The sequence below is a fragment of the Antechinus flavipes genome, chromosome 3 (assembly GCF_016432865.1).
Source record: "Antechinus flavipes isolate AdamAnt ecotype Samford, QLD, Australia chromosome 3, AdamAnt_v2, whole genome shotgun sequence".
Taxonomy (NCBI): Eukaryota; Metazoa; Chordata; class Mammalia; order Dasyuromorphia; family Dasyuridae; genus Antechinus; species Antechinus flavipes.
The window spans coordinates 218,481,732-218,499,661 of record NC_067400.1 but is presented as its reverse complement, the minus strand read 5'-3'; the positions used below and the strand labels follow the sequence as shown (position 1 = coordinate 218,499,661).

At 30.6% G+C, this 17,930-nt stretch overlaps 1 protein-coding gene across 2 annotated transcripts in view; it reads right to left on the bottom strand.

The window, feature by feature from the left end:
- Positions 1-17,930, bottom strand: part of NLGN4X (neuroligin 4 X-linked) — a 472,262-nt gene that overhangs the window by 366,735 nt on the left and 87,597 nt on the right. For both annotated transcript variants that reach the window (XM_051984569.1, XM_051984571.1), the window contains exon 3: positions 5,232-6,032. In XM_051984569.1, coding sequence (XP_051840529.1) covers positions 5,232-5,703 — 472 coding nt within the window. In that variant the 5' untranslated portion in view covers positions 5,704-6,032. The remainder of the gene's footprint in view (positions 1-5,231; positions 6,033-17,930) is intronic.

Genomic DNA, 17,930 nt, shown 5'->3' with positions numbered 1-17,930 from the left:
ACTTTATTTTCAATAACTAGAAAAATAATGACAAAATTCATCTGGAAGACAAAAGATCAAGAAATCAAGGAAATTAATAAAAAATTACAAAGGATGGTGGAGTGGCAGTACAAAACCTAAAACTATATTATAAAGCATCAGTCATCTAAACAATTGTTACTAAGAAATAGAATAGTGGATCAGTGGAATAGAATGGATACACATGACATAATAATCAAGGCCTATAGCAATGTAGTATTTGATAAACTCCCAAAGTCTAGCTTCTGGAATAAGAACTCATTATTTGACAAAAATTGCTGGGAAAATTGGAAAATAATATGTCAGAAATTTAGCATAGACCTACATCTCAGACCCGTTATCAAAATAAGGTAAAACTGGATACATGATTTGGGCATAAAGGGTGATATCATAAGCAAATCAGGAGAACAAAGGATAATTTACGTATAAAATCTTTGGAGAATGAAAGAATTTATGACCAAAAAAGAATTAGGGGACATTATGAAAGATAAAGTGCACAACTTTGATTACATTAAATTAAAAGTTTTTGCACAAACAAAACCAACACACAGATTAAAAGGGAAGTGCAAAGCTGGGGAAAAAAATCTATACAGCCAATATTTCTAACAAAGATCTCATTTCAAAGATACAAAAAGAACTTTGTCAAATTATAAGAATACAAGTCATTCCCCAATTGATAAATGATCAAAGGATATGAACAGACAATTTTCAGATGATGCAATTAAAGCCATTATTGTGATGAAAAAAATGCTCTAAATCACTATTGATTAAAGAAATGTAAATTTAAACAATTCTGAAATTCTACCTCACACTCTCAGATTGGTAAGATGACAAAAAAAAAAAAAAAAGATAATGGTAAGTGTCGGATGTGGGAAAACTGGGCCACTAATGTATTGTTGGTGGAGTTGTAAACTGATCCAATCATTCTGGAGAGCAATCTGGTACTATGCCCAAAGGGCCATAAAACTGCACCTACCCTTTGATCCAGCAGTGCAATCATAAGGAAATCATAAGGGAAGGAAAAGGACCTACACGTGCAAAAATGTTTTATAGCAGAATCTTTTTATGGCAGTAAAAAAATTGGAAAATGATAGATGCCCATCAACTGGGGAATAGCTGTATGAAGATAATCGAATATTATTGTTTTATACGAAATAATCAGCAGAATGATTTCAAAAAGACCTCAGAAGATTTACATGAACTGATGCGGAGCATCAGCAGAACCAGGAATACATTGTTCACCATTACAGCAGGAATGTGTGACGATCAACTAAGAAAGACTTCATTCTTGTCAGTGGTTCAATGATTCAAAGCAATTCCAATTTAAAATGCCATCTGTATCCAGAAAAAGAACTAAGGAAAGTGAATATAAAATCAAAACATGCTATATTTAGTTCAATTTTTTTCCTGCTTTTTTATGCTTTTGCTCTAATTTTTCTCTCCCAACATGAGTCATACAGCAATGTATTTTAAAAATAAATAAAACAAAATTTACAAGGCAAAAAAAAAAAACCATAAGTAAAATTTTATGTATATTTTCAATGAAGTGATATTTAGTAAATAATTCCAATAATTTTAAATATATGGACTCAGGTAATGCAGATATATGATTCCACAAAATAAAGCAGATAAGTGGAATCAATTTATTTCAAACTCACATTTGTAATCTTATTCTATTTGGCATTAGAACTCATATTTTATCAAATTTTCAAAATTAATTTTGTTTCCTATTACTTTTCTGGTACATAATATATTCTACTTATAAGAAAACAAATATGCACATTTCTTATATGGAAAACTTCAAGCCAGAATTATTTGTACACATTAGAAAATTAAGTAGAAATTTGGCATTCATCAAAGTGATCTGATAAATTTGGAAGCAAAATTATTTAGGCCCCCAAAGAGAATTTTTGGCTTCAGTTTTTTACATACTAATTAAAATATCACTAAATTTCAACTTCACCTTGACCTGAAGGGACACAATCACTATACCACATCATATCTAAATATGGTCAATGAATCAGCTGAAGTTCAATCAATTATATATTTTGGAGGTGTATTTATGATTATTGCCTCTTCTCATGGCCTGCTCTAATGACTTGTCATGATTCCTTTTCATAGCATTAATATTATTTTTTTTTCTCAAATTCTTTGCAAATAGAAAACAAGGTCAAGTAGGAACTACTAAGATGGAAAAGCTGCAAAACTACTTGGGAATATATTATGTATCTGTTGAACAAGGAAATTCCTCAATAATTCATTTCAATTCAATAAGTATTTATATGTATCAGACACATTGCTACTGGTTGGGAATCAAAGGTAAAAAATGAAAAGCTGTTCCTGTTCTTGATGAGTTTATATTCTCTTGGGAGATACAAAAAGTAAAAAATAAGTAAATACAAGATACTTGCAAAAAGAAAGAGAGCATGGACAATTAAAGACCTCAGAAAAGGATCTAGTAAGATATGAAATATATGCTAACCCTTGCTGCAAGGGATTCTCAATGATGGAGACAAAAAGGAACAATATTTTAAGCAAAGAGTGCAGCCCATATAATGGCAATAGAGTAGGAGATGAAATGTAGGATTCTGTCATGGCATGAAGCTATAATTAGCACCTGACCCTCGTGGAAGAATTGCTATAGCGATTAATTAGTATATTAATCTAAAGTTCCTTTTAAAATTTGTAGGGAAAAGAAACATATCAAAAAGAGTTGGATATACATCTATTGGAGGATAAAATCATAGAACCTTAAAACTTTGAGAAAATGTATAATGGTTAATTAGCACATAATCAATCCTTAACTATATAGTAGTGTTCCTTCTTGGCTCTTAGAAGAGCAGAAATAATCAATACAGTCGTTCAATGATCTGTATCATTCAATCAGAAATAGTTTCACAGCCCTTAAAATTCATTTGCCTAAATTACTGTTACAACATGCAGCTTCAGATGTTCACTTATACAAATTCAAGATTCACATACACTAGAGGGATGTCTCCTAACTTCTAGCCTTCCATTATTATATTTTTGAATTCTCTATTAAGATCAATTGAGGCAATGGACATGAGAGCAGTTTGAAAAACATAAAGTTCTACAGAAATATAATGTTATTATGATTGTGTTTAAGCTACCACTTCACTTGACAATAGTTTTTATTTTATTTTTTGCTGCTTGCAAAATGCGATTTACTGCTTAACAATGAAAAGACTCATACCCTCTATGATTTTTATCCTCTAACACCATATAAAAAATATGTTACTACAAAGAGTCATTGATTAGTTTTCCTATACATTTTATTTTGATCAAATGACAGTAAAACAGCTCATGGAACTAGGTAGCATAATTGAGACACATTAGTTCCTAATGTTAGCTTTATGGAATAACTAGCTTACATGGAGATTCACACAGCTGATGCATTTTAGATGTAATTTGAGTCTTTTTTTTTTCAGGCCATTTTCTTTCCCTTCTCTAAAGAGAGAAACCATGACCCAAAAGGCTTCTGAAATAAGAGCTCTAATTGGTTTTGGGTGCTGTTGTCCATCTTTTTATACATGCACAAAACAGCCACTGAGAGATTTTTTACAAATAAAGACAGCTTTGGCACACTGTACTTAAGAGCTCCAAATGTGAATTTAACTCCTTGAGTCATTTTCAGGCCTAGACTTCACAACCTAATTCTGTGTTCTGTCTCCATAACAACACTAATAACTTATGCCAGACCAGAGTCAGATAATGGACTGGAGTCTGTTTAATCTGATTTGATGGGCCCCGCTTTGTAAGCTCTGGTGACACATTTTTAGGTCTGTTTTTTGTTGCATTTTGTTCAGACTGCCTTATTAACTGTTATGCCGGCAGTAATCAAAATGCATGAGGCTAGATTTTCAGTTATCTACAAAGTAGATAAAATTTTGGTGCTCACTGAGTTAATACAATTGTTCATTTCAGACACTAATCCTAAATCTTCTAAAATAGAATTTCAAACTAAGAGAGAAAAGAACAGACACATAAAACAGGAAAGATATGCCCTAAGCCAGTGGATAATGTCCATCACTACTGAAATATACTTATTTTAAACCCAAGAATATTTAATATTATACTCTTTTTCCTTGCCCCTTGTCTAAGTATAACACCTATATGTAGACGATACTAAACAATATTATTAGGTGATAACTCTCAATATTCTATTCTGCAAAGATCTTTTAATTGAATAGTTATATTGGTATGAAAATTATTAGCCAGATGCACTGCACACTACTTTTCTTACAATTTTGTAGCCTTATATCACAGATTATGAAATAGTCTCTTTAAAAGTAAAACAGAGCTTTCTGCTGCATACAGAATAGGAAATGGACGTTTGATTTCATTGAAATAGGAAACTCCCCAAGCCAATGGAAATCAGCACCATTCCTGAAACAAAGCATAGAGAGTAACCTAGCCCACTCAGACTTGTCTAGGGTTACAGAGCTAGTATGTGGCAGAGCTACAATTTAAAACTATGTCTTTTTGGCGCTAAGCACAACTATCTATCTGTTATACTACTGCCTCTTTACTAAATGATCTACTACCCAAATCTGTTCCTAAATTCATCAGTTTCTAAATAAAAATGAATTAAAATAAATAAAAAAGGAATTACAACATTATGCTATGGAAATGGTCATTGGATTATATATTACATCCATTGAACTCTTTAGCTGATGAAAATATGATTTATGGCTACTGATTTCTTTTCCTCCAAAAACAGCCATAGATAATAAGAATCTTAATAAAGGAAACAATATTGACAAAAAGAAGTACCCTGAATTTTTATAGTTTCAGAGCAGGCCTAAGAAAATCCTGTATTTATTACTCATCTTATTAGTTTCCATTATTTACAAATAATTATTGGTCTAACACTGTGGTACATACTCACATAGAGCTCCCCTGCCTACAAATAAAAGATATAATTTCATAAGAAGACAAAGGAAATCAAATGTATACCCAGCCTAACAGTGTACTCTGCACACAGCAGGCATATGACAAATATTCATTGAATGAGTGAAAAAAATGGATAAATGAATAAATTAGTATGTTTGTATCTGATAAGTGTGAAAACAAATCAAGGGGTTGTAATAGGAAACAATATTAATGGAACTTTGGGAAAATCTTCAAAGACACTTTTGTTCCCCCTTACTTTAGTTGGTCTGCTAATAGTTTTGTCTGCATGAAGTACTCACCATCCTCTGTTGGAACATAGATGTTTAAGTACAGGCAATCTTCGTTCTGATCTTGCACATAGGTCATCAAAGTATCCAAATTAGCAGTAAACCAGATGGGGAGCATATCATGAAGTAGCGACCTCTCATCCAGGTGCTGAGGGCAAACAGCAGCAAATTGGGTGGCATTTCGAACCCCTGTCCAAGAGGATGGAGGCTCTGGGGGCTGAAATCGCCTCTCCCCAGTGGGAGGAGAAGCATAGGGTACACCTAAATATTGTTCCACTGGACCAAGAATCTCATTTGGCAAAGGTGTTCTTAGGCCACGGATTTTGCCATAATTTGTGGTTACCACTGGATATTGTGCTTGGCTATCAATAAGTGTAAACCTTATTGCAAGTGCTGTTATCCACAGAAGGAAATTGGAGTTCAACATGACACAAACTGGAGTGAAGAACAAAGGAAGCCATAACAGTCCCTTTGGCCTCGACATTGTTTACATCAACATCAGAAAATCTCTGTCTTCCACACTCAGAAGAATACAAAACCAGTCCTTAAAACAGAGAAAACTTTTTAAAGAGTAAAAGGTTTAGGCTAAGGGAGTGCTGAAAAGCCTCTGAGTACTGTCATGGGCATATTCCAATACTAAGAAAAAATAAGGTTGTTAATGAATTTACAACCCATTCCTAGAGTACAATCCTTTAATTCCAGTAGCTATTTCCTCCGCATAGGATGTTGAAATGATGTGGTGAATATCGGTAATCATTTAGTTTCACAAAGACAGTGACTCCCATTCGCTGATGCAAAGGCACAGATGCCAATCTATGGAAGAAGAAAGAACATAACATTAAAATGAATAAAATGTAGGAAGATTTGACAAATTTTCTACTATCTTCATAAGAATTGCCCACTGTCCAAATGCCTTACCAATAATAGTGATATCTTCTGATTTCACCACACTCATATGACTGGTCTGTAACTAGGACCAAAAACCAGCAATAACAACAGCAACGACAACAAAAACACATTTCTTCTCCAAATTAAAGGAACAAATAACCTTTTTTATGAGGGATGAACAGCAATTTTTTTTCTCTTTCTTACTAATAACTGAAAAGTATACTCACTAGTCCAGGCCAAACTTGGACTTTCGGGATAATAATTAACAATTAAGAATAGGTTGACTTTATATCTTTATTCAGATGCTTTATAGAAATATTTCAAATTGTGTTTTAAAATCTCATAGTAAATTATTTTCACAAACCTATTAAGCTATTAAAAATGCTTTTATTTTTACATTTTTCTGAAAAATTCTGCTCCCCATATGTTTGGTATTTTTAAGTAACAAAATAATAAATTCATTGGTTTGTTTATTTATTTATGCTTGCTTATTCATATATTTATCTATTTATTCATTCAATTATTCATCAGTATTTTTATTTTTGTCCAGACTTTTTATTTCATTGTTGTAGGGAATTTCTGATATGGAATATACAAGTGTGATGCAGATTGCTATCTCTGTAATTTACAGTCTTAAACAGTTACCAAAAGGTCAAGAAGCTTACCTAAAGTCATACAATACTTATCAGATGCAAACTTGAGCCAAAATTTTTACTGTGTACTATGTTATACTGTGGTTTATGTTTAGTACATTCTAATAGTTATTGTAAATAATGCTCTTTCATCCAAGAGAGGAACGCAATTCCTAAGAATCATCAAAAATCAACAAGCATTTATTAAGCACTTACTAAATGCCAGCCGCTGTGGCAAGTGCTGGGGATACCAATATAAAATTTTATTAAATAAGCCCTACTCTCAAGGAATTTATAGGAGATTTTAAATGTAATGTTCTAAAGATTGTGAAGTCAAGTATAAATATAAAACTTGAAACTAATGTGGAGTATTGGAGAGTTTTTATATCTAAAATATTATGTATTTTATTTCTATGAAAGATGTACATTAGAAGAGAAAGGAAAAGCTGTGCTGTTTTCCTTTGTTTCTTCTTTGCAGAGTAGCAATGTAGTTTTTTGGAGGGGAATAAAATTTTCACATCTAATAGTAATTACAGCATTTAAGTAAGTTAAATAAATATTCATTTAAACATATTAAAAACTTTAGAAATAGGGGGAAATTATAGAGAAAATAGCTGATGGTTTTAGTCTAGTTTTTTGTTTTCTTTTTGATAAAACATTTGGGATTCTGCCATAAGTAGATAAAGCCTCTTAATGGTTAAGACAGCCAAAAGAGAATCAGGTGATGACATTATGCTTGGTTGAATCAATATCTTTGAAAGCCCCTAAGCTTGCTAATCAACCAGTCCCTCCTTCAAGGCCTTTTGTACATAAAAGATATGACATCACTTACATTTTAAAGGTTCGATTCACATTTTCAATAGATCAGAAACAAACACATCAGTGTACTGAGTTTGCATAATTAAATAATAGAAGTTTTTTTAATAGCCCATGTTTTTGAAACCCAAGTCTTAATAAATAAATAAATACATGCATTACAGCATTTGAGATTATTCCTCACTGTATATAGATGTTTCTATGTGGTATATTTTAAAATGCATGCATTTGACAGAAAAGGAGCACAAACATGAGCTAAAAAAGAAAGCAAATTCCACATAAAAATTTGAATAGTGCCAAAAATGGTTAACTCTTATGGATGTTTCCTCAAATATATACTCAAAATAACATAACAAACTATAAAGATGCAGGATTATTATTAAATAACTTTGCCTTGTTCTCTATTTTAACTAAGTGACATTCAAATCATGAACTTAAAAAGTGGTATTATTCTTTGTATTCATTTCCAGTCTGAACAAATGGCAGATTTCTTCTAAGAAAAGTTTTCATTTTAGGAAAAAGAAATAATAAAACATCATATCTGCATGGCCAGTCATCATCTATTCAGCAAAAACAAGGAGAGTGATTCTCAAAGTCCAAGATCATTTCCAGACATGTAGATGTGCATAAAAGTGCAGAATAATAATTGGGCACAAAGTTATATAAATTTAGTCCCAATTCTGTCAGCAACTAGTATGTGTCCTGGGGCAAGACCCTCATCCTCTCTCAGCCTCAGTTTATCTATTCATAAAATGATGAAGCTGGACAGATCATGTTAACAGCCCTTATATTTTTATAGTCTCTTACAATTCTGATTCTATGATTTAAGGTATGAAGCCTTCTCTAAGCACAGAATGTTTATTTAGGAGAATCTAATTAAGCAGGTAAATTACTACGATAATCTGATACATCTTTTGGAAGGATATTTCTCTGTCCCAATCTTTAATTTAAATATAGCTCAAACTCAGAATATATTAAAATTTTGTGAATATATTAAAATTTTATACACTAACTGCTAAAGCCTTTAACTTTCCAAGAAATAAACAAGAATAACCAAAAAACAGACTGGATTTTTAAAACATTCATATATCATAGATGGCATAGTATACAAAAATAAAGTTATTTTGAGAAAAAGAAAACTGAGTTTCAAATTTTGGTTCTGCTGGTATTACCTGTGTGATGTTTATTTAATCATAAAAGGAAATACTGGGACTAAATGATTCCTATCATCCCCTTCAGTCTCAATTCCTATGATAAGAAATCAGGTTTACCCATCTCAGTTTGATCACACAGAGATGAGATAGTTCAAGTGTTCCATGATGGTTCTGGAGCCATCTTGAGACCAAAGAAGTATAGTATGGGAGCAACTCGCTATCACTAGAAATGCACTACTATAAACTCATCATTTGTTGTTTACCTGTTCTCCTCCTCCTCCTCCTCCTCTTTCTCCTACTTTTTCTCTTGTTCCTCCTCCTTCTTCTTTAATATTTAGTTTTGTATTTAATTTTCTAGACTTCCCAGAAGACTGGGATTTTTGAATTTCAAATGATGCACTACATTTCTACTCTCTCCACGAAATATGAAAGCCCTTTCATACATACATATAATGGAGAGTTTTCATGCATTGTTAAGACCAGACTGGGAAAAATAAAACTTATAAACAAGAATACACTTAGTGACCAATATCTCGATATTAAGCCTCTCCAATTAACCAAAGCGTTTCCACCTTAGTCTGACCTGAGAGAGATTTGTTCCCTTGATACAGCCATAGATAATTGTGGGTCTCTTCCATAATACAATGAAGCATGAAAATAGAACTTCATCAGAGAATTAATATAAATATTTTTGAGATGGCTTATTTATAAACAAACATACATGTACATGTGCACACATAAAAACACTTCCCTGTTCTCTTTCACAGTTTTTGAACCCTGATTAATTTACTTTGAAATAATATAGACTCAAGTACCAATTATGATTTTAGTAAAGTGATAAATATGTTTTGGACATGTTGAAGGTTCATTTTTTAGTAATTATATTACCTATATATAGTTTTATAAGTGACATCCAAAAAGTTGGTAACTCTTTTACTTTAACAAGATATTCTAAATTTTAAATGTTTCATTTATAATAAATGACATTCTTTAACAAAAGAGAAGTTCTATTATTCTCCACTGAAGTAGAACACAGCAAAAAAAAATTCCATAACTGATGGTGTTATGTAAAAATTATGTGAAAATATGATATTCTCTTTCCTTGAAAGATTCTGTTTAGCTTCAGAGAACAATTTCCTTGGCTCCAAAGAAAGTGAACTTTCTTATATGAAACATTAAAAATACTGCCAGAAATGGTAGATTTTTTTATTAGTTTTGTCAAACTTCTTTTTTCTCCCTTCTTTTTAAAATCTTTTTTTTTTTTTTTTAACAAAAGAGAGTTTACTAGGGACAGAAGATGACAAAGATATCTTAGGGAATTAATAAAAGATTATTTAGGATATGATATATTTTCCTTTTTGTTTTCATCTAGTACAATGTCTTACACATAGTAGGTGCTTGCTAAAATGTTTGTTAAATCAAACACCAAAGAAAAAATCATTATGATTGAATTTGATTGTGCATTTTTAGAAAAGTCATTTATTGGTCAAGCCTTAAGTGAACTACATTAGCCAGAAACTAATACAATTGTGTCCAATTACTCTGGAAGAAATTCTATTTGAGACATGGCCAAAACCAATTTAAGCACTCCATAATGTGACTCGGTCAAACTAAAAATTCCATTATGTCCTACCAAAGCAGAATAGGTAATTCATGCATCATCTAGTCATTCTGAATTTATTGCAAAAGCTAGTAGTAATGTTTAAGAGCCTCAATATATGGTTGTTTGCTTTGATTTTAGCTACTCTGTGAATAAACTCATACCTCCCCTAAATAGTCTTAACACCTCTAAAAGAGTCATTAAAACAAATTGAAGACACTTTAAGGACAAATTTTACTTTGAGAAAGATGAATTGCATTGCTCACATGACATGGAAAAATGATTAAAAGATAGCAAGATTTTAATATGTTTGCTACTAAGATACTGAGATGTCAGATGTTACACTGGTAGAATGCCATAGAAGAAACATTATCAGTTTCAAAGTTTTCATTCTGGACTCATGAGCAAGAATAGCAACAAAACCTTTCCTATGATCCTATGATGATGATGATTGTTCCTTCTACCAGTACTAGACAGAATATTGAACTCAGAATAATAAATGATAAAGCACAGTCAGAAAACAGAATGAAATTTACTTGAAAAATTATTGTGAGAATTAGCATAATAATTCTTGGATTCCCCAATGAAAAGGGATATGAAACAAGTATTTAATAAACTAAAAATGAATCACCATATGGAATCAGAAATTTAGAACTGGAAGGGACCTTAGAGATTTAACTAGACCCTGAAGAAACTGCAGCCAAGAGAAGCTGGGACTTAACTATAGTTATCTAGATAACAAATACCAATTATCATTTTATTTTATTTTTTAAATGTATTTATGTTTTAATACACATTGATTTTTAAATCATGTTGGGAGAGAAAAATAATAGCATAAAAAACTATGGGAGAGAGAAAAAATACAGAAAAAGAAGTGAACATAGAATGTGTTGATTTTCATTCACCCTCCACAATTCTTTTTCTGGATGCAGATGATATTTTCTGTTCAAAGTCTATTGGGATTTCTTTGGACAACTATCACTTTTATTAGACACAGGAATAAAAACTGCATTGAATAAGATGTGGCTAGGTTATTATTTCCACTAATGAAGGGATTACACACAATGATGAGACAATTAGTCCATAAAGATATTCATATGTTGTTACATTCAATCATTTCAGTCATGTCTGACTCTTTATAATACCATTTGAATTTTCTTGACAAAGACAGTGACGTAGTTTGCTCCCTCTTTTCCCAGCTCACTTAAAAATGAGGAAAACTGAGGCAAAGAGGGTTAAGTGATTTGTCTAGGGTGACACAATTACTAAGTATCTAGGGCCAGATTTCAATTTAAGTCTTTCTGACTCTAGCCCTAGTACTATATCCACTGAGTTATCTAATAGTTATACATAAGTGTTATGTCTTTACAAATATATATATACATATTTGTATATATGCATATATGTATAAATATATGTGTGTGTGTATATATATATAGCTATCTCCAAGATTATCTGCAGTACATATCAATTTCTCCATTTTTCAAATATAAATTTTTTATTTTATTTTTTTCTTTTGAAGATACAATTGTATGTATGGGGTTTGTATATATGTGTGTGTGTACACATTTGACTCTGAAAAGAAATTCTATTTATTTTAACCAGAAGCTTGGTGAATAGTCTATTATATGGATATTTTCCTTTTACCACTTTCACTTATAGCATAGATGCTAATATATTCTATTCATGAAAAAGTTATTGACTAGCAATAAGCAAATGTGAAGATTTCACATCTTTTAAATTTTTGTGCCTGATGTAAAGATTGATTTAATTGATAATGTGCATCTATGTTAGTAGCTTTTAATTGGAGAAATTTTATCTGTTGGGTCTATCAAATTGGCCAATAATAAGTACCTGTTTTTCTTTTTAATTTTACCTCTGTATTTAATAATATTTTGTTAAAAGTATCTTTCAGTGCATAGTAATCATTGATCTAAAGAAATATAATATTTAACATATTAATGACTTAATTAATGCGATATATATATATACAATATCTTCAAAATGTACACAGAAATAGCTGAGATTTATGAATAAACTCAAGATAAATAATTCTCATTTTGAGCTTCTGGTTTCATCACCTTACTTTGTTCTTATATTAATCACTCACCAAATTCAAGGAACTTTTCTGTCATCTCCCAGTTCTAATTTTTCTTAAACTCTGTAGCATGGTACTAGAAACTATTCCTTTTTTTTCTTGAAATTTCTTTCCTTAGTCTCAAAAGTAATTTACTTGTCTAGGTTCTCTTCTATAGCAGTAATTACATTTTTGTCTTTTCTTTTTTCTAAATCTCATTTCACAAAGTTGAACACTAAGTCATAAGACTTAGCAGACACATAACAGGTAGATAAACACCATTATAATAGTGGTTTTTGCTATGAACAATATTCATAAATTTTTTCATATTGTTCATAGCAGAATCCAGCTTTTAAAAAATCATTCTTATATAGAACAACTTATCCATTAGTTAAATTTGTATGACCAAGATCAAAAACAAAAGATTTTCACAATTCCATTCTAAGTTTGGCCATCTCCTTTTCAAAATCATTAAAACACTGGCAGTATTTTTGCCATTTATTTCATTATTCAGTAGTACTCTAAAAATGTTAAAACAATAGATAAATATGAATTATCATTTTCCACACTAGTTTCTTCAAATAATATTCATTCTTTTTCATTATAATCATTTGTGATGCTTCAAGATCTTATGTATATGTGTGTGTGTGTGTGTGTGTGTGTGTATAGTATTATGCCTGATTTTCCATTCTTCATCTATTTCAAATTCCAAAATAATAGGGTCATTTGCTCACAAGTTTTCTTTTACTTCAGTAATTTTTTCCTCTTTATTCATCAGAATCATGACCCAAATTAATAGCAGTTTTTCTTAGTCATTTCTTCATTTTTTTTTTTAGAAAATAATAGATGCTTATTATTTATTACTATTATTCGGGCAAGTCAAGAATATTTCACAAAGACCAAACAAATATCAGTCAATAATAAGTCAATAAACATTTATTAACTATTATGTGCTTAACTGCTACTTTTCCTCAATACCATATAGTAATATTATCTCCATTTCATGCATATGATATCTCCCATCTAGCTCCACCATAATTCAAACATTTATCACTAAACTAATCAAGAGTGTCCTAACCAGTTTCCCTATCTTGGGTCTTTACAACCATCCTTTCATTAAGGCTCAATACAACTTAAAATAGCACTTTTACTGGTCTTCCTACTTCAAATGTCTTGTTTCTCAAATACATTCATCACATAATTTCCTAAGTAATATTCTAGAGTTACTATTATGATTAGTTCTTTCCATATTTGGAAATAACATGAAATAATAAATATAGTAATAGATTAGAGATCAGAAAAACCTAGATTTAAGTTTCTCCTTAAGAATCCAGTTTTGCTCTGTCATAGTGAATTGCCATTGAGAATAAAACTAGTGGCATACAAAATGAGGGCTCAAGTCAAGAGTATCTGATTCAAGTGGTTTTTGCATTTTAAACATTTTTAAACTTTTCTAATACTTGCTGTCTGTTATTAGCACTAAATAAATAATTATAATCTGCTTTGTATCATATAAATATCTCTTGGGTTGGAGTAAATGCAATAAAAAAATTGAATGTAGTGGTCTCTGAAACTGTATCTCATTGCTTTTCATTTCAATGTGAAAAAAAAATAGTATCTTGTATTTTTTCAAAGAATATTTAGTAGTACTTAAAAGAAGTGATAAAAGAACTCCCATAAGTATTGATTCTTGCCTTTTCTTACTAAACTAATTGCTACCAATTCTTAAGAGTGTTTAAGCCAAGTGATTGGGCATATCTAAATTTCCAGGCATACTTTTAATGATTGACATTAGCAATTTTTAGCATAATGCAGACCATCTCCAATTCAAAAGCATAAAAATTGTCACACATGGAAAAGTAACTAGGAATTACTGATTGTACTTGGACTCAATTCAGCTGAAAGAGAATGAAGAGGTAGAAGGCAATGGTTGATAGTGTAGTAATGATGGAGATATAGTCCGTTGATGTTGCTAACAGAAAAAAATTGATTCCTTTCCAATGCAATATAAATGAAAATTTATTATGACATTTTACCTACTGAATTTGATTTAAATGAAAAAGGTACTAAACAATTTTGGTTGTTTGCATATATGGTCAATATTGTTTTAAAATAATGATGTATTTAAAAAATTAAAATGTTTTCCAAGAACCCAACTTTTTAAATTGATGTACTTTCCTACACATATACATTAAGATTTCTCTACAAAATAGATTAATTTGAGTAACTAATAAATTTGGTCCTACATAAATTCAATTATTATATTTGTAAAGATCATTTTTTTTCAGGTCTGGATATAAATCACAATCTGTTTCACATTATCAACTGCATTATCAATCACCTTATCAATATTTCTAATTGTCCTATATACATTTTAAACACATATTCAAAATAGAATTTTTTCTCTTTCTCCCAAAACTGAGGCCTATTTAGAACTTCAGATTTTTGTTAATATCATCACTATTCTTCTAGTCATTGAGGCTCATAAATTTAATATAATCATAAAGTCCTCATTCTCACTCATCCCTCAAATTCAATTGGTTGACAAATGTTGTCATTTCTATAACCACAACATCACTCACATATATCATAGCTATTCATACAGCCATAAGTCTAATTAAGGATCCTATCACCTCTTTACTAAATCATTAGAATAGTCACTTATTAGTTTTTTTATGCCTCAAATCCCTTCATGCTTTGAATCCATCCTCCACACAATCACCGAATTAATTTTCCTAATGTATAGCTCTAAAGTACCATAACTCAACTAATCAAGCTTCAGTGGTTTTGTCATCTCTAATATTACATAAAATTGCTAGGCTTTGAGATTAGCATTAAAAGCCCCTTAAAACTTGGTGCCATTGAACCTTTATAGCCCCATTATACATTATGTCCTCCTGCACTTTACAGTTGAAACTATCCTTTTTGATGCTCACATCTGACACTCTGTGTCCTGTCCCCTGTACAAAGCCTTTCCAAAAAAATTTTATGTACCTGTAATGCTCTTCTTTATCATTGGTTTCTCTTGCGACTTTGCTCAAATACTATTTTTTGTGAAGCCTCTACTAGTTGCCTAATTATTAGTGAAATAATTCTTCCTCTTCTTCCTCCTTCACTTAATTTTCATCTTCTTTTCAATTAAATTGTTGATTCTTTTGTATGTATTTTATATCTACTTATATATGTACTTGTATCTTCTGTTAAAATGAAAGTTCCATTAGGACATGGGATAATTTTGCTTTTGTCTTCATAGCATTAGAATTTTGCATAGTTCTTGCCATATAGTAAGAACCTAATAAATGTTTGTTCATTCATTAATTCCTATGAAAAAAAGTACATTAGTTGTTGCAGAAAAGGAAAAATGTAGATAATTTGTAGATAAAAATTTAGAAGCAGTTTTTGCTACTGCAAGAAGTTCTTCCTTATTATCTAAGACAAGTAGAGAATGACGTCAGATTTTAACAGAGAAGAAAAAGAAAGTGATTCTGAGCTAAAGTATCTTACACACAGTGGTAATCTGGCACTTTGAGCTAGTTTGAACTAGTTCACAAAAATATATTATTAAACTTTCAGTGTGAGCATTTCCATCTCAGAAATAGGCAAAAGATACAAATCAGGATTTGACTTAATGTTTTATTGATCTCTACACTTTAAAAGGTGATGGGGACAACATAAGTAATTCAGATTAAACTTTAAAATGCACCATGTGCTCATTTTTTGGGGAAAAAAAAAAGGTTGTTAAATATTCATGGATAGACCTATGTTTACAAATAGTTTTTTTTTTTAAAGCTTTTCACCCATGATCATATTTATACCATCTGTAAGATTTTCACAAGATTTATTCAAATTTATGTGAAATATAGGCTTTTCTAGAGCGAATGTAGATAATCACAAGACAAGTGGCTTGCTTCTTTCTAAATATGTGGCTTTGGACAAGTTCCTCCTTCTCTCAGAACTTCACCTTCTTCATCTATAAAATGGAGATTTTTAACAATACTTTCTAATGGCCCTTCTATCTCTTAATCTTATGGTATCTTTATTCTTATGTTTTCATTTTTTTAATGTTTGTGTATTTATGTCTTTGCTTGTGCAAATCCTTACAAACAGGTCAAGTAAAATCACAAATAAATGAAAATGTCTACATTTGTTTACATTATTTATGTTCACAAAGCTCATGTTTCTGAACTATGAGAAATCCCTTAACCTTTAATTTCCCTGCCTTCCGGTTTTTCAACTATAAAATGAAAGGTTTGAACTAGATGGTCTTTGAGGTTCCCATAAACTAAAAACTGATAATCACATAATAAATTTGGTTAGTGTGAACAAACTTATCTTTTGAAATACTAATCTCTACCTGAGGAAAAAATCAATATCTGTTGTAGATGGTGTTTATTAAGATTTATATTTATTTGATCATAATAAGCATGATAGTCTGAAAGACAAAACCAGTGTTATGGTTTATATATTATTTTTTAAAGTGATTATAACTTTACTAAATGAAGACTGATACTTAGAGTATACCGCTTCATTCAGGAAAATTCATGAATAGGCTAATATGAGTAAAGCATTATGAGGTAAACAAAGATAGACATTCTTACTGAGACCACATTTGTTGGTCTGAATTTGTATGTACAAATGTGCTAGTCTAGCTAAATATAGAAAAGTTATTCACAAAAACAAAAAAAAAACAAAAAAAAAGATTTGGCATTCATTAAGTGATGAATTTTTTGGTAATGGCAATGCATGAAAAATAAAAATGACAAAATGGCTGTCCTTCCTGAGACGCTCCCTTCTTCCTTCTATAATGAGGGTAACGTAAAAGGGAGAAAAAGTACTAAAAGTAACACCAATATACCAATTCATTTACTGATGTTACTTATAGAATGATTTGATACATTATTAGAAAAATGACCACACTGATATAGATTTTCTTCTTATAAATGAAGCAAAACATACAAAGTTACACCTATAAAGTTGACAAGTTCAAAGGTAATCTTTGAAAAGGCAAATAAAGAGACTAGGTGAGGTATTTTCATCATGTACCCAATAGTAACAAATAATATCATTTCATAGGAAATTCAGTCATTTTTTCTTGGCAAAGTTCATTATAAGTATAAATAAAAGGCTACATTAAACATAATGAAAATGCTTTAATCAACATGTTACAGATGATTAAAGAGATAAATTCAGTTAAACATTTGAAAAGAACATTCAAAACAAATCAATATGAACCTGAAATAGGTTGACAGTCTCCTAACTCTAGTTCTGGGAAAAAATAATTGAATCAATACAAAAAAAAAAAAAAAAAAGAGAAAGACAATACAAAACATGCTGGAAAACACGATTATGTATTTAGAAATGAAAGAGGTAAAAGGTTTTTAGACCATTCTGAAACTTAACATATGGTATGATTTTTTCCTCAAGAGAGAAGCGATAAATACAGTAAACATTGAAAAATATTGCCAAAAAAAGAAAAAAGAAAAAAAGGAAACTATTATTTTTAAAAGCAACAGGCTATCGATGTGGAAGATAATTACAAATCAT